This window comes from Heloderma suspectum, chromosome 6 (assembly GCF_057233095.1).
Source record: "Heloderma suspectum isolate Gila_16-S chromosome 6, 16-S_ref, whole genome shotgun sequence".
Classification (NCBI taxonomy): domain Eukaryota; kingdom Metazoa; phylum Chordata; class Lepidosauria; order Squamata; family Helodermatidae; genus Heloderma; species Heloderma suspectum.
In genome coordinates this window covers 103,710,344-103,732,498 of record NC_139463.1, presented here as the reverse complement: position 1 = coordinate 103,732,498, position 22,155 = coordinate 103,710,344, and the positions used below count along the sequence as shown (strand labels likewise).

The 22,155-nt window shown below is 52.6% G+C and overlaps 1 protein-coding gene across 4 annotated transcripts; it reads right to left on the bottom strand.

The window, feature by feature from the left end:
- Nucleotides 1–224: 224 nt before the first annotated feature.
- Nucleotides 225–21,708, bottom strand: RNF40 (ring finger protein 40). Of its 4 annotated transcripts, XR_014783924.1 has the most exons (21): nucleotides 21,532–21,687; nucleotides 20,328–20,525; nucleotides 18,004–18,171; nucleotides 17,523–17,658; nucleotides 17,188–17,421; nucleotides 15,755–15,876; nucleotides 15,484–15,630; nucleotides 13,568–13,642; nucleotides 13,337–13,456; nucleotides 12,693–12,872; nucleotides 12,020–12,155; nucleotides 11,123–11,244; nucleotides 9,922–10,427; nucleotides 8,250–8,367; nucleotides 7,098–7,247; nucleotides 4,489–4,701; nucleotides 4,224–4,349; nucleotides 3,874–3,966; nucleotides 3,549–3,689; nucleotides 3,225–3,326; nucleotides 225–3,097 (listed from the first exon to the last, which is right to left on the bottom strand). XR_014783924.1 is itself a non-coding variant. In XM_084805900.1 (20 exons), the coding sequence occupies exons 2-20, from the start codon at nucleotides 20,457–20,459 to the stop codon at nucleotides 2,921–2,923; spliced, it is 3,105 nt and encodes a 1,034-aa protein (XP_084662026.1). In that variant the 5' UTR covers nucleotides 20,460–20,525; nucleotides 21,532–21,708; the 3' UTR covers nucleotides 226–2,920. The 4 variants fall into 4 exon arrangements, 3 of the variants coding, with proteins under 3 accessions (XP_084662026.1, XP_084662027.1, XP_084662028.1); XM_084805900.1 differs by lacking the exon at nucleotides 3,874–3,966 and having other exon boundaries at nucleotides 226–3,097; nucleotides 21,532–21,708; XM_084805901.1 differs by lacking the exon at nucleotides 3,874–3,966 and having other exon boundaries at nucleotides 226–3,097; nucleotides 4,489–4,698.
- Between the last annotated feature and the right edge of the window lie 447 nt (nucleotides 21,709–22,155).

Sequence of the window (22,155 nt, the reverse complement as noted above, 5' to 3'; positions counted from 1 at the left end):
AGTTCAAGGCTGCACCACAGATCACCGCTACTGCCTACGAAAAACGACGTGCCCAAGTAATCCTGGAAGGAGGGCTGGAGATTAACATTTTGTTGCCATCTTTCTGGCTCTGCTCCTCCATCTTTAATCCAGTAGACCAGCACACCAGAATTTAGCAGGTGAACCTTCCTTGCCAAGTATCATTTCCAAGCCATCCAAAAAGCTTCACCTGCTAAATGTCTGTGCATTGGGCTGCTGGTGAAAGGAGACATGGGCTTGTAATTTAAAAGCAAACTGCCAACCTTAGGTAGGGTTTGAATTAAAGAGCTAAGTACTGGCAAAACATCATCTGGCCTCTGGAGACTGGTTTGCAAAGAAAACGTCCAAGCCGCAGGTGATGAACACAGGAAGAGCCCTGCTGGATCAGACCAATTGGTCCACGTAGTCCAGCATTCTGTTCACACAGTGGCCAGCCAGCTGTCAACAGGCAACCCACAAGCAGGACACAAGAGAAACAGCACCCTCCTGCCCATGCTCCCCAGCAACTGGCATACAGAGGCGTACCACCTCAGGTATCGGAGGCAGCACATAGCCCTCAAGCCCAGAAGCCATCGATAGCCTTCTCCTCCAGGAATTTGTCCAAACTTCTTTTTAAAGCCATTCAAAGTGGTGGCCATCACTACTTCCTGTGGAATTGAATTCTCTAGTTTAACTGTGTGAAGAAGTCCTTCCTTCTATCCGCCCTGAACCTCCCAGATATCAGGGTGGAAACTGTGCCCATAGAACCCCAGAGCAGTTCTGATTCTGAGAGAGGAGCTCGCTCATCTCTCACAGGCACAGCAGCTGGCAGAGATTCCTCCTGCCAGCATTCCTGGGATAGTGACCCTGGCAGCGGGAGAGTGCGGGAGGGGGGCTTGCTGGATGCTCGGTGCCGGGAGCGACGACAGATGAAGGGCGCGGAAAGGAGGCATAGCGCTCGTTTGGCGAGCAAGCAACGGTCGCGTCCTGAGGACCCAAGGGAAACAGGGAGGATCTCTCCCTAGCCCATAAGTTCAGGGTCTTCCCATGATTCTCTTTCAAACGGGGACCAACTGCCTAACCTGGAACATAGGCTACTCTGCTATCTTTCCCCAGTACTGTTCCCTGCTTAGTCACTGGTGATTAGCATCTGAAAGAGTCATTAAGTTGTAAAAGGATTTTGTTGTTTATTCAGTCAGTCCAACTCGTGACTTCATGGACCAGCCCATGCCAGAGCTTCCTGTCGGCCGTCGCCACCCCCAGCTCCCTCAAGGTCGAGCCTGTCACCTCCAGAATATCATCCATCCACCTTGCCCTTGGTCAGCCGCTCTTCCTTTTGCCTTCCACTTTCCCTAGCATCAGCATCTTCTCCAGGGTGTCCTGCCTTCTCATTATGTGGCCAAAGTACTTCCTTGAAAAGAATCCTTTTGTCTGTGTCTTGAGTTGGCTATTGGAGTAGACTGAAAGAGGCCGCGAGGGTGCTCCTGACACCACCAATCAGCTTCATGGGATGACCCCGCTGGGTTCTAGTATTATGTGAGAGGGAGAAAAAAGTCTCCCTATCCACATTCTCCACACCACGCATGATTTTGTACACCTCTGTCAGGTCTCCCCTTACCCTCCTTTCTTCCAAGCTAAAAAGCCCAACTGTTGTAGCCTTCCCTCATCGGTGCCATGCGAACCCCTGGACAGAGACTGGGGAGACGACAGGGCACTGCGTGGGGACTCAGGTAGGAGCTTGTGCCTGCGTCTGGCTTGCAGTCAACAACTGATGCTGGGGGGGGGGGGGGACGACTGGCCTTTGGATGCATCAGCTGGGCATTACAGAGGAACAGGAGGCCTCAGGGGACAGGCTTACCTTCAGTGAAGGGATTTCAAGCAGCTGCTGTACAGCCACTGTTTCAAGGATGCCGTCGTTTCAGGTTCCTGTACTAAGCAGGCGATTGGACTAGATCAGCCTTTGCCAACCTGGTGCCCTCCAGGTGTGCTGGGCTACAATTCCCAGCTGGCTGGGAATTGTAGTCCAACACGTCTAGGGGATAGAAGGTTGGGGAATATCAGAGCAGACGATCTCCAAGGTCTCTTTCCAACTCTAAAATGCTATGATCACGCAACGCTAGACAGACAGCCTCTTCTCCCTCCACTTCGTCTTCTGCCTGGTTCTGCCCCCTCTGGAGTGGCTCTCCCAGTGTATCCTGAATGTACAAACGTGTGTACACACACACACACAGCTAGCTTACTCTCTTCCCCCACCCCTTCTCACTCACAACGCTACACCTTGCCTGGGTGGGGCTCAGAACAACTTCCGGGGTATGGCCCCTGCAAACACCCCTGCCCCCAGGTTTCTGATCCCGCCACAGCACAGTATCTCCCAGAACAAAAGCACAGACACTGGCTTTGGAGGAACAGAGAGGGATCCATATCCCGCAGGAGCAGACCATCTCCAACTTTTACTTCCAAAACACTCAAAACAATTAAAAAATAAGAACGCCCCTCTCCCACGAGGGGCATTTGATTGGCGCAACTGCAGCCCGCAGTTGGAGAGCTCGTGTCATCAAAGTTTTCAGAATGGTAGGGGCGGGGGAGATCCAAAGGCAACATGGAGGGCCCATTTGGGAAAGGCTTAAGAGAAGAGCAGCAGAGTAAATTCTTCGGGATACAGGGAGAGGATCCAGTGATACCCAGCGGGAAACCAGTGAGTAGACCCAGGCAGTATAAGGGCAGGGGGAGAGAACTGAAAGTAAACCAAGGGAGAGGGAACCACTGAAAAGGAAGCCTCGAAAGGTAGGAAGGGGATCCACAGACATGAGCCAAAGAACACTGGGTGGGGGGTCTCAGCTGGACCCGAGGCAGGTCTCTACAGGAGGCCCAGGCAGAGTCTGTGAAGGGAGATCCCTTGGGTGGGGGGATCAGGCCCAGGCGCTCAGCTGATGTAGATGCGGTGGAAGTCGTTGGCGCCGAAGGCTGCATTGCACTTGGGGCACTTCCGCTGGCGGGTGTCGTAGCGCGTCTTGACACAATCGAAGCAGAAGACGTGGAAGCATTTGGTGAGGACGGCGTCCTTCTTGCGAGTGTTGCAGCAGGGACAGGTCAGCTTGGCCTGGGTATGGAGACAGACACTGAGCGTGTGAGGTGGGATCCAGAGCTCACCTCTCCCCACCACCACATGCCCGCAGGGCAGCGTCCCCCGGTTTGCAAGCCACAGTTCTCCTCCTCCCTCCACTCACCTTGTACTCCTTGATCTCCTCCTGCAGGATTTCATCAGCATCTGCGTACACCTCCACCTTGCGCTGCTTCTCCAGCTTGCGCCGCAGGCGAGATATGTCCTCCTGGGGAAGGGATGCAAGCCCATGAGTCCAAAGAAGAGGAAGTAAGCCAGAGCACGGTAAGACAGCACCGGCAGCTTTAGAAGTGATCTCCCTGCAGCCAGGAGGGCTAGTACCTTGCTTTGCAAGTATCTCTATCTATTCAGATTCTAGAAGTCTCATCAAGAAGAGCATCAGAACTGGCTACACCCACATGGCAAAGGAGCGCCCTTCTTCCCTCCGTACCTGAGCTCTTTTGAGGTTGAAAGACTCCTTCTCCTTGGCTGCCCGGTTCTCAGCCATACAGGTCTGGATTTCCTTCAGCTTACACTGCACATGCTCCAGCTGCACCTTCAGGTCTTCTGCCAACTGGGCAGCCTCCACTGCCTGCAAGGAGAAAGCAGCAGAAGCCCTGGGCTGTCTTCTCAGCAGCATCACAGTCAGCCAAGATAAGTGTTGCCAATCACAGGACAGTGCCCTGTCTATGGGAATCCTATTTCTAGGGTGGTGTATAAATACAACTGCATCATGGGAGCACAAAAATCAGCGTTGGGTATACAGAATTCAGTACCTTGGAAATCTCTCTCTTTTTTTTTTAAGCAAGTTTCTAGCCCCTCAGGCCATGAAGACGAACTTTAAAGCAAGTAGGCAATGCCTGGGGAAACTGCAGAAGAGGAGAAGGGGTGGGGGAGAGACAGAACAGGATTCCCAAGGCTCAGGGGTGAGGTTTCAGCAGCTTGCACAGTTCGTCTCCCCTTCCCCATGGCTAGCCAAAACAGAATTATCTAAAATGCACCACATTTTCATCAAGTATATAGATGGAAGAATATAGAAGTGGTGAAGAATCTCTTCTCTTGAAGCACGAGTGCCCATGGGCCCTGTTGGGTTCCACCCCCACCTCGTTTCCTAACCCCTCCTTGCCTTCCTCTTGTTGAGTTCCAGGGCCTGGCTGCGCAATGTCAGCTCCTTCTCCACTGTGCTGAGATTCCCCTGCAGGACGCGTTCCTTCTCTTCCAGCTTCTGCACCACCAACAGCTGTGTGTCCACCTAAGCAAGGAAGTCAACCGCCCAAGCTTCAGCATGTGCGACATGAGCGCCAATTGCCTGCCTCCCGCACAACTGTGCCACACTCATCTTTCCCTTCATCCAAAGTTCCACAGCCCCAGCGGGGGCGGGGCTGTATTACCTGAGACTTGAGGGCCAGCACCTGCTCGGCCAGCTCATCCTTCTCCTCCCGTAGCAGCTTGTGGATCTGGTTGGACTTGATGCGCTCTGACATCAGCTTGAAGTTGGCGTCATCCTTCTCACGCAGCTGCTGGTTCAGGCGCATGTTCTGCTCCTGCATGTCCTCGAAAGCCTGGCCTGTCACATCCATCTCAGATAGCAGAGCCTCCTCCTCCTGCCCCACAGACCAAATAAGCAGTGGGAGGAATGAGATGGTTCCAAGTTCTCCCTCTCAGCCCTTTTCACTAACCTTATTCACTAACTTCCGCACAGAAAAGGACAATTAGGCCTCGTATCTATGCTTAGGGAGAGGCTCGCATGCCCCATGTATGGCCCATAACTATAGATTCACACCCAGCTCACTGGTAACTGTGGAGGAGGACAGCAACCACAGAGATGGAGCCAAGTGTGTTGAACCTTGTGAAAAGTATTTGCCCCAGAAGCCTTTGCATCTTGCAAGACTGCTGCACTGACCTGCATAATAAGCTACCTTGCAAATATTTATTCAAAATAACAAAAGTTATTGGTCTTCCATATTTCTCTCATAAATTGCTACACTCTCCTAAGCTATGGTTTCCATAGAGAAGCGAGGGAATATTAAGATACATTCCTGAATTAAGTTTTTATCAGTTTCGTTCTAACAGAAGCATTTGTGCAGACGTACTGTGACTTTTGACTGAACCTTTCACTGACCTAGGAGCCTGCTATAGGAAAGATGACATTTTCCCAGCTGAAGTCAGGAAAGGAGTAACAGGTGCATCAGATAAGAATGTTGGGAAAAAGATAACTGCTTACTAGACAATTGTACATGCCCAGCTTATGACACAAATAAGTTAACATGAAATATGGTGGAAAGTCAACAGAACATAGAAACACTTAAGATTTGAAATAATAAAACAATAAATCTGCAGAAGAGAAGCAGATGTTACCCCATTTTGAAGGGAAATGGGTTCAGAAAAGCTGACAAGATACGAAGTAAATATATCACTCCAAATCATAGCAGAAACTTTAGAAAAAATATTAACTAATGGTTAAAGAAATGCCATTCTGTGCGAAGGAATCACATAAACAGCACAAATAAGAAATCAGAGAAATAGGAGAGGTGAAATATAAACACTCCAGGACATCGCACCTGTCCTCACAGAACCAAACATTGGTTCTCTCAGGAGACAGCATCTGTCTTCATGAGAGACCAAAACACCTCTCTCCTTGGCTTCTTTGTTCCATTGTGCTTCCAGCTTAGAAATATTATTGGGTGAGATATTTTGCTACTTTAAAAGCAATTCTCCTAGAACTAAACTTAGGGAGCAATCCTATCAGGATAGGCAGCTGCCTCCAAACTCAGAGCTGACCACCTATCCAATGCAGAACGGACGGAGCACGGAGGGGATCTTCTCCTCCGCACTCCGGCTGCCCTGCATTCATGGCTAGGTGGCCGATTTTGGCTGTCCAGCTGCAGGACCGGGGGGGGGGGGCAGGGAGATGACACATAGGAAGCATTATATAGGCACTTCTGCACTCCCCGCCCCGCGAACGCCCCCTTTTGCCCCGTTCCATGCTCCTCTTCTGAACCCGGGGACAATCCGTGCCGCCTTCGAGGTAGCATGGGAGGGGGCAGGGAGATTGTTTTCTGGGAACCGACTGCGTGTTTTAAATTAAGTTTTGCTTGCAACTACTTTGCATGTTCAATGCTCCTATATCATGAAATGTAAAAACTGCTGAAGATTTTGAAGTGAAAGATGAAAAGACATGCCTGATCTCAGAATCCTCTATTTAAAAAAATCTGTGTATTAATACTAGGAATTTTGTAAACTTATAATTCTTTGGTGACTCTTTGTACCTGGAATATGGCATGTGATATGTTACCCGGTGAACCATGATCAGCTAAAAACAAAAATTCCATACCATAATATCCCTATACAAGGATAAATCCATCACAACCTGTCCAGGGCCTGCTGACCAAAGACCCATCTAGCTACTGCTGGAAACAAGGTGTCTGGCTAGATGAGCCTTTGGTCTGATCCAGCAGGGCTCTTTCTTATGCATGCTAACCAGCAGGCCTTGCACAGGTTTCACACACCTGGCTCCATCTCTATGATCACTATCCTCTGCTACAGTTGCCAGTGGGCTGGGGCAACTACGCTATGAGTCTATGGCAGGGCTGTTGAACCTCAGGTCCGCAGGCCAAAACTGGCCAACCTGGGGTCCTGATCTGGCCTTTCAGAATTCCCCAGATGGCCACGCCCATTTCCCCTGATCATTTGGTGGTTTCCTGGCCTTTGCATGTGTCTCCCCCCCCAGCTGAAATGCCTCTCCCAAGGCTTAATTGCGGGCTGTAAGCCAAAACACGCTGGTCTTTTTGCCCTGCTCCTTTTGCCTTTGGCCCCGCCCACCACTGGAATGTGGCCCCCAAGAACTTCTTCAAAGTGGAATCTGGCCCTCAGACCACAAGACGCTCTGCACCCCTCGCCTATGGCTAGGGAAAGGCTGAAGCAAGCCCCCGGCCCGATTCTAAACTCCCACTGCTGCGGCACAGCTTACACCCCCTCCCGCTCCTCCGCGGAGACATACCTGCTTGGTCGCAGCCAGCTTCTTCTGCAGATGCTCAATTTGCTCCTCGGCCAACTTGATCTTGCGCAGAGCGTCCTCATCGGCCATTTTCTTGCTCTCTTTCTTCTCCTTCTCCTCCAGCTCACGGATCCTCGCCCGCAGCTCCTCCACCTGCCAATGGCCCCGAGCCAGAGAGGAGAGGGGCGGCTCCTTATCCTGAGGCCCCCTCAATTTGGTTCCACCAAACCCGTCACCCAGGACTCAGACAGAACAAGGCAACTTACAAATGTCTGAACACGGCACACAGTTAAACTGTGGGAGCCGCTCCCGCAAGACAAAGTGATGGCCACCAACTTGGACAGTTTTAAAAAAGGGGGCTAGACAAATTCCTGGAGGAGAAGGCCATCAATGGCTACTAGTCCTGGTGGCTATGTGCTACCTCCAGTATCAGAGTCAGGGCACCTATGTACACCAGTTGCTGGGGGACACCTGGTGCCAACAACATGGTCATCTTCTCGGTGCCATGTTAAGACTTTCCTCTATTCCCAGGCATCTGACAGCATACGAAGTGCTTCTTAACTTAGTTTTACTGGGCTGTGGTATTTTATTGCTAATTGTTTTGAGGTGTTTTAAGTTGCTCTAAGTATTTGTACGTTTTAATTTTTGTTGCAAGACACCTTGAGTCTTTTTTTTTTTTAGAAAGGCATCTGAGAAATTTAATGATACAAACACTACTAGTGATGAGCGGGAGGGTGCTGTCGCCCTCACGGCCTGCTTGTGGGCTTCCCACTGGGGCATCTGGTCAGCCACTGTGGGGAAGTGGATGCTGGACCAGAGAGACCTGTGGCCTGATCAAGCATAGCTCTTCTCATGCTCTGACGCTCTCATGATTTTACCCAGTTTTTAAAGACACAGGCGAACCTCCCTTTCGGGGAACCTGATCTATGCTGGGTGAGGGACGGCGGTGACCCATGCAGGACTTCTTCAGCCTTCCCTCCAGTTGCATCGCCACACTCTGAACCAGTGTGCCGACACGCAACACGGCAGCACTCCAGCGCGCTAAACCAGAACGCTCCTCCTGTGCCAGTGCTCAGCTGCAATGAGCACGTAGGGCTGGAGTGATGCAGAAGGGGGGGGGGAAGGGGGACAGACGAATTGGCCCCCACACCTCACCTCCGCCTTGGTTTTCTTCTCAGCTGCCATGAGCTGCACTTTGTCCCGCTGCTCCTTGGGCGCCGACTTGTACATGTCTAGGAGAAGCTTCATCTCCTTCTGGCTCTCCTGGGCCTTTCTGGGGAAGGAAACAGGACAGCTCACAGCCCAGGGGGCCAATACTTCCCCCTTTAAGGAGTCCCACTTTTCTTGGCCCTCCTTCCCTTCCTCCTCCTACTTCTTCCTGCTCAGGTTTTCCTTCCTTCCCTCCCTCCCTCCCTCCTCAGCCCCACAGCTTCTGCTTCCAAACTGTTGCTGCTTCCTCCCACGCTCACCTCAGCAGCAAGGAAGCAGGAAGTCAGACATCCTGCTTCCTTGCTGCTGAGCATGGTGGGAGGCAGAATCAGCCATGGGGTGAGTGGGGGGGAGCCATGGGGTGAGTGGGGGGGAGCCATGGGGTGAGTGGGGGGGAGCCATGGGGTGAGTGGGGGGGAGCCATGGGGTGAGTGGGGGGGAGCCATGGGGTGAGTGGGGGGGAGCCATGGGGTGAGTGGGGGGGAGCCATGGGGTGAGTGGGGGGGAGCCATGGGGTGAGTGGGGGGGAGCCATGGGGTGAGTGGGGGGGAGCAACGGGGGCCTGGCAGGCACTAGGCTGCCATCCCCCGATTTAAGAAGTCACTTAGAAAGCCCACAGAGGGGGAATTGTTGCTTCTGGAGACCAATGGAAACTATGGGAGTACAAAGGGGTCTCAGACGGTTCTATAACAAGGAACATTTCAGTATGGAGGACACTATTAGGAAGAAAGAAGCATACCGGAGTTCTAGCTCGCAGCGATCCTTCTCTTCCTTTTCTGTGGGCCCAAATGCTACAGCAGAGGACTGACCGTCAAGGACTGACTCCTGCCGCCCTCAGTGAGGCCTGCCTGGAGCCAACAGGGTCATCTTTTCCGCACCAGGTCAAGACTTTATTCCCAGACATCCAGAGGCATACGATGGGCTTTCATGCGCCAGCTGCCTTGATTATGGTCCATACTGATGTTTCAGTGGTTTTATTAGGTTTCATATTTGTACTGGAAATTGTTTTTAGCTAACTGATATTTTGTATGTTTTAATAATCCTGCCGTAAGTCGCCTTGGGTCTTTTTAAAGAGAAAGGCAACTAAAAAATGATGACGATGATGAAGATGGCAGCAAAGTTGTCTGGGTCTGGAAATGCCTCTGCTACCCAAATTCCTCAGCTGCACTTCCCGAGCACTCGACCCCCCTCCCAGCTGTGCACAGCAGTGCAGTCAGGAGTCTCAGCAGGGGCAGAGCGCCTTCGCAGCAGCCTTCCCCAACCTGCTGCCCTCCAGATGTGTGGGCTGCAATGCCCATAATCCCCACCCAGCATGGCCAACGGGACTATGGGAGTTGCAGACCCACACATCTGGAGGGTGCCTGGGTTTGGGAAAGCTGCTTCACCGCAAAGGCTCCTTTCCACTACTTGACTCAAGACACTCACCAAGACCCCCATGTTCCCCTTATGCTTGCCCCCATTATGCCATGCCCCCCAGCCCACAACATGCCCCCAGCCCTCTCTCCAGACATGCCTCCCCCCCACCCAACCTAGTCTCCAAGGGACTAGGAGTCTCCAAGGGACTCCAAGGGACTTCATCTTCCACCCCACACTACCCCGAGCCCTCCATAGCTCTCACTTGAGCTCAGCCCGCAGCTGTTTGAGCAGATCTGAATCTTTCTTCTTGGGGTCCTCGCTGCCGCCGCCCCCTTTCTGTTTCTCCCGATCCCGTGAGGAAGAGGACGAGGCCGAAGAGGAGGACGAGCAGGTCTCTTTGTCCCGGTCCCGTGATCTCTCGCGGTCCCCGCCCCGCTCTCCGCCCCGCCCCTTGGACCGCTCAGGCTCCTTGGCTCGGGGGGGTGGGGGCGGCTGTGGCGTGGGGGGCTGGGGGGCAGGCAGCTCCTCCTCCTCCTTTTTCACCCCTTCATGCAGCCCAAGCGGCTGGGTAGTGGCCACCTCGTCCTTGGGCTCCTTCTTCACCTGCACCTCCTTGGGCTCCTTCTTCACCTCAGAGGGCACCATCCCCTCCTCCTCTTTCACCGTGGCTCCCCCCGGGGCCCCGAGCAGACCGGCAGGGTCTTCGCTCCCGGGCGTAGTGAGGGTGGCTGCTGAGCTGGAGGAAAAGCCGCTCTGCTGCATCCGAACCTGAGGAAGGGACATATGAAGGAACCGACACTGCTGGGCGAGATGGCAGGGGTCCACCCAAGCACCTGGAACCACGGGCCAAATCTTCAGATGCTTTAGCCTACAACTTCCACCACCTGCACCCAGCACAGCCAATGGCGAAGGATCCATGGGAGTTGTAGGCCACCCCCACCCCCACCCCCGGTGAAAGACATCTGCGTTCCATAACCGCAACACTCAGCTCTGGCAGGATGAAGGGATGCAAATCTACATAAATTTACACAGGGTAGAGGGGAGAGGGCTTTCTTGGTGAGAGACTAGAACACATTTGGGGCTCACGGCAGCTGAGGGGAGGCAAACAGGAAGCCCACACTGGACAGCAGGGCACAGCTGTCCATCAAGCTGCCCCACGCCAATCTCTGCTGGACTGCATGTGTTCTGAGTCAAAGCTACTTAACCAGCATTCACAGGATTTTTAGCAAACTCTTGAGAGCTGAAGAAACAGTTCAAATGAATGAAATGAAACGTGAGGTGGCTGGGCGTGTACCACAGTGCACCCGCAGCCACGGAGCCCATCTTTCCGTCGCCCAAGCAGGAAGAGGCTGTTCACACAGGCGCGAAGCCAAAGCGGGAGGGAGAGACCGGGCTGCCCCAACCCAAGGTACCCCCAAGCCCCCCCGAGGGGGATGCCTCCGCCCTCCCCGTGGCAGGCGCACCTTGTTGATCTCCGCCTGCACCTCCCGGAGCTTCCGCTTGTACCGCTGCACGTCACCCTTCAGCTGGTGGTTGTGGTTCTGGAGGCTGCTGATCAGGTGGCGCATCTCTCGGTTGATGGGGCCTCAGATCCAAAGTTGGGGGGTTGCGGGGGGAGGCAGAGAGCGAGAATGGACCACTTAGCCGGTGGATGACTGCAAAGGGAGGGCTCTCTCGACACAGGGCAGGACTGAAGCATTCGTGGCAGGGGCATCGAATGTCTTTCAGCCCCCCAGGGCCCCATTCTGTTTCAGAGAGGATCTTGGGGGCCGCATGCCAGTAGTGGGTGAGGCTGAGCCATGTGAGGGTGGGGCCAAAGGCAAAAACGGCAGGGCCAAAACACCAGCATAATTTAGCATAAAGCTTTCACTGCCAGTAACACAGCCTTGGGAGAGACTGTTTGGCCTTTTAGGAGGGGAAAATGCCAGGAAACCACCAAATGATTGGTGGACAGGGAAAGGGACGGAGCCACCTGGTGACTGGGACCCCAGAAGGGCCAGATTTGGCCCACAGGCCTGAGGTTCATCACCCTTGCTTTACAAGCACCCAAAACACAGTGGGGAGGGATGAAAATAGCCCATGAAGGTGGCCATTGCTTTCTTGGGCAGAACCATGGGATAGCCCTTACAGGCTGAGGCTGGGTATACTGCACCCTCTCTCGCAACCACCGATAGGGTGCAGCCTCCCTCCTCAGGGTGTGGCTTGTCTCCCACTTGTTCGCCTGCTGTAGCAGAGGGCTCAATTCTTGTTGAAGGGCCCAGAGCAGGAGAGAAGCCCGACAGGCCGTGCCGTGACATACACAAGGGGTGAGCGAACACCCTCTCCCAGGGCCGCCCCACAGGGAGGGAATGCCGGCTCACCAGCTTGCTCATTGGCGGCCAGGTTCTGCTCAAACTCAATGCGCAGCATCTCGTACTCCTTGCGCACCTGGGCCAGCGTGTCCTCCAGCTGGATCACCTCCGTTCGCAGCTTCTTCTGCAGGTTCAGCTCATCGCTCTAGCGCCAGGGAGGGGGAAATGTGGTCAGCCCCACGGAGCCAAAGCGCGGGCCCATGACGCCTTCCTCTTGAGGAGCATCACCGTGCAAGAAATTGCAGGGTGGAGGGTTAATGTTGAAATTGTACAGATATTATGTTCATGTTTCAATCCAACACCTCAAAGCAGAGGTGTGGAGAGGGGGACGGATGGCCATGCTGGCTGGGAAATATGGGAGTTGCAGCCCAAACACACCTGGAGGGTGTTGGGTTGTGGAAAGGCTGGCTTAAGCACCTGCCCACAGCCTTGCAGGGCTGGGGGCCAGGGGCCTGCCTCCACCTCTCACACGCTCCCTTGTGGGAACATGGGACGCTGCCTTGTATCAGGTTCAGGCTGCTGGTCCATCCAGCCCAGTGTCGTGGGCACTGACTGGCAGCAATGGCTCTCCAAGGGTTCAGGCAGGATTTTTTCCTCGCGCTACATGGAGATGCCGGCGATCGCACTTGGGACCCTCTGCGCGCAAAGCGGGGGATCCGTCAAACGCACCAGGGCCCCTCACCTCCATGTGCTCAATGTGACGGAGGTGGCTGTTCTTGGTGGTGAGCAGGAGGGCCCGGGCCTCGTCCAGCTGTGTCTTCACCTGCAGGCTCTCGTTGTACAGCAGCGAGAACTGAGACTGCAGCACTTTGAACTCCAGGGTTTCCTTCACGGCCTCCTCGGGCAAGCTCCGCAGCGCCACCTGCACAGCAGGGTGGAGAACCATCATGCCAGGGAAGACAACTAAGTCAGGCCCAACCGCACAGGAGCTCCTGGGGCAAGCGTCCTGCGACACATTCTCCACAGAGCTCTTGGCACAGGCCTTTTGGCTTTGTACATAATAACTGACAGCAGCAAAAAAAAATCAAAGCCAGGTGGTCAAAGGAAGAGCCCTGCTGGGCCAGACCCAGGGTCCCTCTAGGCCAGCATTCTATTCAGAGTGACCAACCAGCTGCCCAGGGCAAGCCCCCAAGCGGGACGCAAGCGCCATAGCACCCTCCCGCCCATGCACCCAGCAACTGGTGCACAGAAGCATACTGCCTCCACTACTGGAAGTAATATAGAGCCGTTACAACTAGTGGCCGAGGATCGTGGGACTGAGCAGAGACCTGCGAGACCGGCACTCATCTGCCTTCACTCCCTACCCCAGGCCAGGGCCACGCCTACCTTGAGCTTCTCATTGGTCCTAACCGCCTGCTGCATTTCGTGCTGCAGTTTCTCCAGCTCTGCCATGCGGCTGTTGGCAAGTTCTTGGTTCTCCTCCAGCTCCGCATTCAACATCTCAAACTTCAAACACAAAACAAGTCAGCGAGATTCTGTGGGGGGCAGGGGGGGATCCGAGACCCCCATATCCCAGTGACACTCACTTAACTCTCCAGCCATTTTGCTCCTGCTTACCTTCTGCATGCTAAGCGTGATCTGCCCACCTTGAAACCCACCGGTACTGCCTGAGGCATAGTAACCAGAGTTTAGCTGCCAAAGAAGTGGAGAGGGAAGGTCAGTGCCTTACAAGTCACAACTGTATTTTCTAAAATGTATTTAGGGTGCAATCCTATGCTTTGCTGGCTGGGGAATGCTGTGGGCTGTGGGCCTTTTCTCTGTCTAAACATGCATAGGATTGTACCCTTAATGTGTTTAAATGGGCTTGTCTGCCAAACTGGCCACAGTTCTGAATCTTAATAGGCTTCACCTGCAACAGCTGAGACACAGGCAAGAGATGCAGGCAAGTGCTGCAGAAATATTCCAGTTACATAAATACCCTTTATTATTATGGAGCAGGGGAGAGAGAGAAATGAGAACGTGCCATTTATTTATTCATTACATTTCTATAGCGCCCAATAACTGAAGCTCTCTGCCAGGCCTCTATCCAAGTTTACCTGAAACTTAAGTAAAAGAGCCCAGGCTAATTCATGAAACCATTTCCAAAATCCCTACAACTACTGAAGGAGAGAGCCTGGATTGGTAGTTGGTTCCACGAAGTGGGAGCTATGACTAAGAAGGCCCTGCTCTATGCACTGACCAACCTCACATCTTGAATGGAAGGGATCCCACGCAGGGCTTCTTCCCCAAAACATAAGGGGCAGGTGCACGTAAGGGCTTACCTAGCCTTTCCCCATCCCTCACACTACTTGGTTCTGCTGCTTGAGCAACATGGATTCCTCTACATCAGGGGGTGGCCAACTTGTGGCGCTCCTGATGTTCTGGTCTACAGCTCCCATCATCCTTCACCACTGGCTATGCTGGCTGAGGCTGATGGGAGCTGCAGGCCGAAACATTGGGAAGGCCCCCCACTGCCAGCCCTGCTTTACAGAATGGTCCTCTGAACTGGTGGTGCGGCTGCCTTCAGCAAGGTGGACCACCTCTCTGCTCTAAGAGCTAGAAAGCACCTGCACGCCGCCTCATCCCATTCCTGCTTGCCCTGTGGATACGTGGACTGAATGGTAGATGGGTTTTACCGCGTCCTTCCTGCTCCAAGGAAAGGAAGAGGGAGACGGAAGAGACCGTTCAACAGTGGCGAATTGGTTGATAAGCAAAAAAAGGAGCTTCACAGCATTCTTGGATGCTGATAGTAAACCTGTGTAATTCAGCTTAGCCAGCAGTTTTATGGTTAAGCAAGCAGGCCTTTTACACCAAGCCTTGATCGAGCACATACAGCTAGCAATGGTACACTTCTAACCCCTGCCCAGTCATCTCATAAAGTGAATGAGATAAGGGTGCTTTGCCTTGATTGTCACAGAGAAGCTGGGTGCCCCCTCCCAGGAACTAGAGCGTCGAGGCCTCTCCTCCACTCAATGAAAGCAAGTCGTTTCCCAGGCTAGAACGCGTCAGGCAAGGGAGGCCCCCGCACTCTCCTAGATGCGTCTGCCCTGCCAGCTGGCTCACGAGCTGGAGGTGGGCAGCTGGCAGAGAAGCTCCTGAGATCTAATCCACAGGCTTTGAGCATTGGTGTCGCTTCGAGGGGAAATGCACGTTACCAGCTTGGAGAACACTGATGGCTCTAGGAACAGCTTCCCCATCTGCCTTGGGGACTCAGACAGACATACTGGCTTGCAGCAAGGGTGCTTGCTTTGTCAACTGAGCGGCGCTGTGAACTTTGTGTGTACATATACATACACACACGTACACACACGTACACACATATTCTGCATCCATTTGCTATCAATGAACTGGCATCTTTTGGCACGAGTGGCTTTGTTTCGTCCTGGTGATCTAAAAGAAGCTAATTTGACTGGGACCTGTCAGAATCACAAACGCAGATAATTTCACGGGGCAGGGGGAGAGGGGACCCCCCCCATACGCATGCCCTCGCTTGCCTGCTCCAGTGCCTCGGCCAGGTGCTTGTTCAGCTTCTGCTCCCGCTTGCGCAGCTTCTCGCTGTCCCACTGCAGGTCCTCGATGGTGGTTTCCATCTCCAGCACCTTGGTCTCCGATGAGGTCACCTTGTCCTGCAGCTCCGTGTACTAAGCAGGCCGGAGGGAAAGAGGCAGATACAACAGGCCTCAGGGCACTCATCCCCCCCCTGCCCCCGCAACCCTGCACTAAGCCAGCAAACGTGGACAGAAAGCGTCCAGCCGTGGAACCTACCTCCAGGGAGATCTTATGGTGCTTCTCCTGCAGCTGGGTGGTTAAGTCCTGCAGATGCCGGTTCTCTCTCGTCAGCTCTTTGGTGAGAGCCTTCACTGCTTCCTCCAGCTGGTCGAACTCCACTGGGGGAGAAAGAGATTCCCTGAGAACCTGGGGCCGGCTGACTGCCAGTCCCCCTCTGCTAAAAACTGGCAGCCAGTGCAGGGTCCCCCAAGAGCTGGTGTTTTTCCAGCGCACTTTGGCTCTGAACCGCAAACAGTTATGCTAGTTCGGATCTGCATTCAAACCCTGCCCCAGAGTTCGTTTCAGTCTCTCTCTCTCAACCTCAACCCTTCACCTGTAGACAGGGAATCAGCAGAGACCTACTGGGGTTGGACTCAATGGTCCTATAGGCCCCTTCCAACCCTACTATTCTATGATTCTATAATACCCTACTATTCTATGATTCTATGATACCCCACATGATGGCTGTAAAACCAAGCAAATATTGGAAACAGCATGTTAAAAAAACAAACAAATCAGTAACAAATAAATTGTGTCATTAGCTAGGGGACTCAGGAATTCTGATTCTCCACTTTCCTCCTCTACTTTACAGTCTGACATTTAACAGATTAAAAAAAATTAAATTGAATAGTTAAATATTGGTTAAAAAAAAGGTAAGTGTTGATTACAAACACGTGGTAATTTAGTAAAGGTGACACTCTGAAAGTTAGTCACCGGAGCCATTTTAAGCACATGGTACTGTAAGTGCAAATGTAGATTTAGGGTGCAATCCTGTACATGTTTAGACAAGAAAAAAGGCCTCCAACTCCCAGCATACCCCAGTCAACATAGCTGGCTGGGGCATGCTGGGAGTTGGAGGCCTTTTTTCTGTCTAAACATGCACAGGATTGCACCCTAAAAGATCTTAATCTTTGTAACCTTTGGCCATCAAGCCACGTTCCCCTTAGAATAATTGAGCAGGACCAGTGCTCTCCCAGTTCCCACAAGCTTCCCACTTACAGCCTTGCAAATTAACCCACAAAACATACTGGCCCATAAAATGTTTACTGGTCCATCTCTCCATCCATACCAGCGTCATCTGTGGCACATGTGCAGCCCAATTTAGGGTCGGAGGGGAGAAGAGGAAGAATTCCTTCTCAATCAATTAAAAACTTCCCCACATGCTCACTTGGAGGAAATTCTTGCCGCAGTGTAGCAGCTGCTAATAAGCCTGCACTGTGATTTCTGAGATCCGTTCCCTTCCCAGGTAGTATGAGAGCACGAGAGCCTCCTGCACAACCGTTAAGGACACAAGAATTTTGGATCTCAGACTCTTGCTTTCCCATGTGATGCCAGAGGCAGAGCCTCAGAGGGCGTAACACAAAGGATGCTGGGAGTGCTGCCAAAATGCTTCAACGCCCCCAGCCCCCCGACGAGGGGCTTGGCCTCACCACGGGCATAGATCTTCTGGCAGAGTTCCTCTGTGCGCCGATGGATCTTGTCGGAAACCTCCACAATGCGGGAGACAGCGGCTTTGGAGAACTCCATGCGCTCTTGAAGCTGCAGCTCGATCTCTTCATTGCTGCTGCTGGCCAAGGTGGCCAGGAAGGAGAGGGCCGTCTCATTCAGGACCAGGCCCCCAGCCTTCCAAGGGGCAGGGGGAGTAATGGGGGACAGTACTGCCTCTGAAGAGACCAGAAGAAAACAGGGTCGGCCTTGGCTCTGAGGATGGGGGGCCCCTGCTCCATCCCTGCCATATCCCATAAGCACGGAAAGCTGGGCTCACCTCTCCTCTCAGGCACCTCTTGCCCAAGGAGAGGAGCGTCTAACTCTGCTCCTGCCATTTCCGGCGTGGGCTCCTCGAGAGCCTGCCCACAATCTCCGTCGTAACGTCTTAGGAGCACTTGCACCGTCTCATCCAGCTGGAGAAATACAGATGAGTGGGGGGAAGACTTAGGCGTTGAGGAGAGGGGAAAGGAGAGAGGATGTTTGGGATGCGGTAAGCAGGGCTATGTGTAGGCTCAGAACAGTACGGCTTCTGGCCACACAGAATGGACTATGTCAATTAAACCTATTCCAATTCTACTAGTTTAGAGGAAACGATAGGGAGCAGCCACTCCCTGGCCACTGGAAATCCTGCCGGCCCCCTGCCCATGTCCTAGCATCGCCCCAGGTGCTGAATTGATCATCAACCCTGTACCTGCAACCTTGAGGACTAAAAACTTAATGGGAAAGGAAAAGATCAGCTGGGAGGAGTATGCCCTGACCTGCTTCCAGTAGCGGTTGACAATCAAGAGGGTGGCGTCGTCGGTCGCCTGCCTCTTCTCCAGTTTCTCAATGCGCTCGCGCAGCTCGTCCTCAAAGGCCTGCCGCTGCTCCAGGCGCTCTGCTAGTTTCTTGTTCTTGAACTGAAGCACTTTGAGGTCCATTTCTTCCTGCAGTGAGAAGTCCCCCCACCGCACACGCATGAGAATTTGTTCCACAGTGTAATCCTCTGCCATCCCCATCAGCCATTCTAATGGACGGCTGGTCCGTTAGACAGCTAAGGATGTATCAAGACCCGCCCCACTGAAAAGCCCATCAACAGTTCAACCTGAACTTGCAAAGAAAATTAGCGGGATCTTGCTCATGCTCAAAGGCTTCCAGTCAAAACACCACAACAAAACAGATGGAAATACTGGATTGGATCCAGGATCTGCTTTCTGCAAAAGGAAAGGCTTCACTCGCAGAAGTTCCTCCATCTGATTTGGGGGGATTCTCCCCACACCAAAGCTTACTCCATTCAGCAGGGTCTCCTGACAGCATACAACATGCTAACCCACACTCAGCAGTTGAGTGTGGGTTGTTGCTGAACCATGGGTCAGTGAGTGGCTTGTTAACCATGCAGTGTGGTTTGTTAACCACCTTGAACAACCAAACAACAAAGCATGGGTTCTCAAGGTAGCTTGTTCGAGAAAAAAAGCCACGCTGCATGGTTAACAAGCCACCCTGCGGAAAATGTCCTGTGTTCAGACAACACGCTAACCCACAGTTCAAGAACAACCCACACTCAACCACTCAATGTGGGTTAGCATGTTGCGCGAACCCAGTGTCTCTGACCTGGTGATGATCCGAACAGCCCACCGTGGGTTGTTTAAGGCATAGTGAGCTGCACTGCATGCCAGCCAGCATTTTGCATATTCACTGCATTCGAAACCAGCCACCATGGGTTATGTGAAGATTAAATAGCCTTCGCAAAACTCATGGTGGCTGGGTTCAGACGCAATGACAACCCCTGCTCAGGGGTTGAATATGCAAAATGCTGGCTGGCACACACCGGCATGCGCTGCAGCTCACCATGGCTTAAACAACCCACAATGGGCTGTTTTGATTGTGCAAACTGGCCCTGCGTGTAGCATTTTCAGGGGGCAGGAGGGGGGCAGGGATGTCTACTTCCATCAGCACAGATGATCTAGTGTAAATCTGGATCCAATCCACTATATGGGAGATGATGATTTTGCATGTCTTATTACCTTTCCTCCAGAAATTTCTGAGACATTTGCATTTCTAACAAGACATCAGCAATGTGTTGAAAGCAACATCATTTAGTCAATAATAATAAGGTAACATGGCACACAGGACAGATTTGAGCATGTTACTAGGATAAATTCACCTGTCCCCACATACGCATTTTTAAAATTGATCCTTAACACTAGTAAACCAGGGAACAAGTCCTCCTTTACAGAGGTTCAAGCTGACACAACCGCCTTCCTTACACCTGCCTCTCCAGCCAACAAAATTTGGGTCTATGTCTACTTTGGCTCAGAAGGCAGATCATGAAGCCGCCTCTCAACATTTCCTTCTAAAATTGTTGGGAAAACATTCAAACTTCTAAGCATCAGTATCTAATTTTAAGCCACCTTCTCAGCACGGGCCAGTAGAAAATATTTCATACCCAGGTGCCACCATCCATTTTCTAAGCAAAACTGTAAACCTGGGATTTTTCTGGCCCTGCTTTGGAATGTTTTCTATTGCTTTCCTAACATCCCCTAAAGCAGGAATGAGTAGAAGGTACATTTGCTCTCACACGCACGCTTACTCCAGTAACCCAGTCATTAGTTCTAAGGACAGCTCCTGTGTCCTCTGGTCTGAAAGCAATCATTCCGAACTTCAGATTATGTGGCCTGGTTCTGACTGCTTGGTAGGGATGGGAAATGGACTCTACACATGCTCAGAGGCATTTGAAAATTATCCATATATTCCACAGACAAGTTCTAACACCGCAAATAGATTCTGGGCATAAGGTCTTGTTCCAAAGGAAGCCAGGCATGTTGACAAGCTTCTTAAGGCAGGGGATGGGCAGAAAATAGATCTCTGAATGTTTTGGACCAACTCCTGGCATTCCTGAACACTGGCCATGCTGGCAGGGGCTTCTGGGAGCAGAAGTCCAAAACACTGAGAAGATCTACCTTCTGCCCACCCCTGCCCTAAAACTGGGTTGCTTTTTTACTAGTCTGGAACATACCTATGCACAAGAGATCCCATTCCAGAACTGATTAAAAAGAGATTGCCACAAACCTTACCACCTTGCCCTCAATCCCCAGGTCCTCACCGTAGAAGAGATGCCCCCAAGCCGGATGGGCTCAATCAGGGTAGTGGTGGTCTTCTCCTCCCTGTTGGCTTTCTTCTCGGGGGGCCCTGAGCCCCCATCCCCAGCTGCCCGCTTGCTTCCAGGCCCTGACATGGTGACTCTGAGTGGTGGGTGAGAAGCAGAGGAATCAGGTGGTCAGCCGAGGGGGCAGCTTTGCAGCTAAAAAAGAAAAAAAAAGGGTGACAAGGGTCAGAAGAAGATTAGCAGAAGTATTAATCCAGACACAGTCCAATACCACTGCATTGCTTATCCCACATCTAGTCACAGTAACAGGAAGGAGAGAGGGGGTATAAAGGAATGGTGGTAAAACGCAGAGAGCAGAACAGCTGTGTGAGATGAAGTGCAAACATTAGCATGGGGATTTCAAGAGAGAACAGGAACAGAAATGGGGGTTGTGACCACAGATGCCAACATAAACACACACGGTATGCTCATTAAGAACTGCGGGGCAGGCAGAAGTGCAACAAGCGTTTGCTGGCATGGAGATGTAGCAATACGGGACAGCGGCACCTGTTGAACTGCTGCTGTCTATCACCATGTTGACCAAGGCACAGCAGGCACTCTGCTTGGAGGGGAGAGCGCTGATGAGCAGATATGGAAGAGAAACAGCACCGGCACGGAAAAATGGCAGGGCTCAGCAAGAAGGGAAAGGCAAGCTCAGGGGAAGGGCAATCAGACATCTTCAGGAAAAGGAATAGCATTGAACTGGGAAGAGCGAAAGGGAGAAGAGACAGAGGTGGCTGGAGTGAGGAGAAGGGAATAGTAGGATAGGGGGTTAAGATAGGAAGGAAGTAACCAAGAGTGGTCACACCGAAGTCTCCCCCCCCCCGCTTTTTTTAGCCAAAGCCTGCCTTTGTCCCAACTTTGCTACTTCCCTCCCAAAGGTGATACACTTTATATATACGTCTCCTAAAGAAACCCACTTATACTATATTATTACCGTCTCATAAAAGGTAGTATCAGAATATACTACAAAAACCGTGTCCAGGAGGGAAGCTCAGTTTGGGAAAAATAAATACGAACAGATAAGGCGGGAGACCTCAGTGAGGAGAGGAAGGAATGGGGGGGGGTACGGGAAGACAGCGGGGATATATATACATTTTTATATAGGGGGTACAGAGGAGCGCCCCCCGCCCGGCGGGGCAGGGGCCTTCCTCTCTCTCACCTGCCCCAGCGCCCCGTCCCCCCACAGCCGCGGATCCTTCGCACTCCCCCCCATGCGACGATTCGGACCAGAAACGCCAGCGCGGCTACTGCGCATGCTCCGGCGTAACCATCCTCGGGCCACAGCCCTCGCCTCTGGAGCAACCCAAATCGCTTCTTCCCCGCCCCACCCGTGCGCGCATGCGTGCTCCCCCCTCCTACTAGGAACGCAAAGAGTGCCTTTTTTTTATTGGTCGAAAGGGCCACACGGGACGGGATTATTGTTCGTGGGAGGCTTGGGCGGGAGGAAAGAGAAAGAGGGCCGGGATTGGATGAGGCGCGAAAGAGGCTGCGTTCGGTGGCGCCTGTGATTGGGCCAGGCGCCCGCGGAGACTTCCTAGCGGAGGCGCGCTCTAAGGCGGTCTGTTGACTTCGCGGCGGTCTCATAGAGATAGAAAAAAGTAAAGACAACTACGCCGTTGGTGTCCATTATGGCCACTTTCGGCCTAAAATGGAACTAATTTTTTAGTCTGCGTGTCCAGTGCAAAGTTTTCCCGAGCAAGGTGCCCCTCTTTGACTCTCATAACGGCAGGAGAAGGAGAAAAGCCTCTTTCTGCCTCTTCGGCGCCCACGGAGATGGCGGCTG

Coding starts and splice junctions, on each gene's coding strand:
- RNF40 (XM_084805900.1), bottom strand. CDS start 20,459: ATGTCAGGGCCTGGAAGCAAGCGGGCAGCTGGGGATGGGGGCTCAGGG. Junction 17,659..18,003: donor TCAACCGCTACTGGAAGCAG/GTCAGGGCATAC, acceptor GTATTTCTCCAG/CTGGATGAGACGGTGCAAGT. Junction 13,457..13,567: donor TCACGCTTAGCATGCAGAAG/GTAAGCAGGAGC, acceptor TTGTGTTTGAAG/TTTGAGATGTTGAATGCGGA.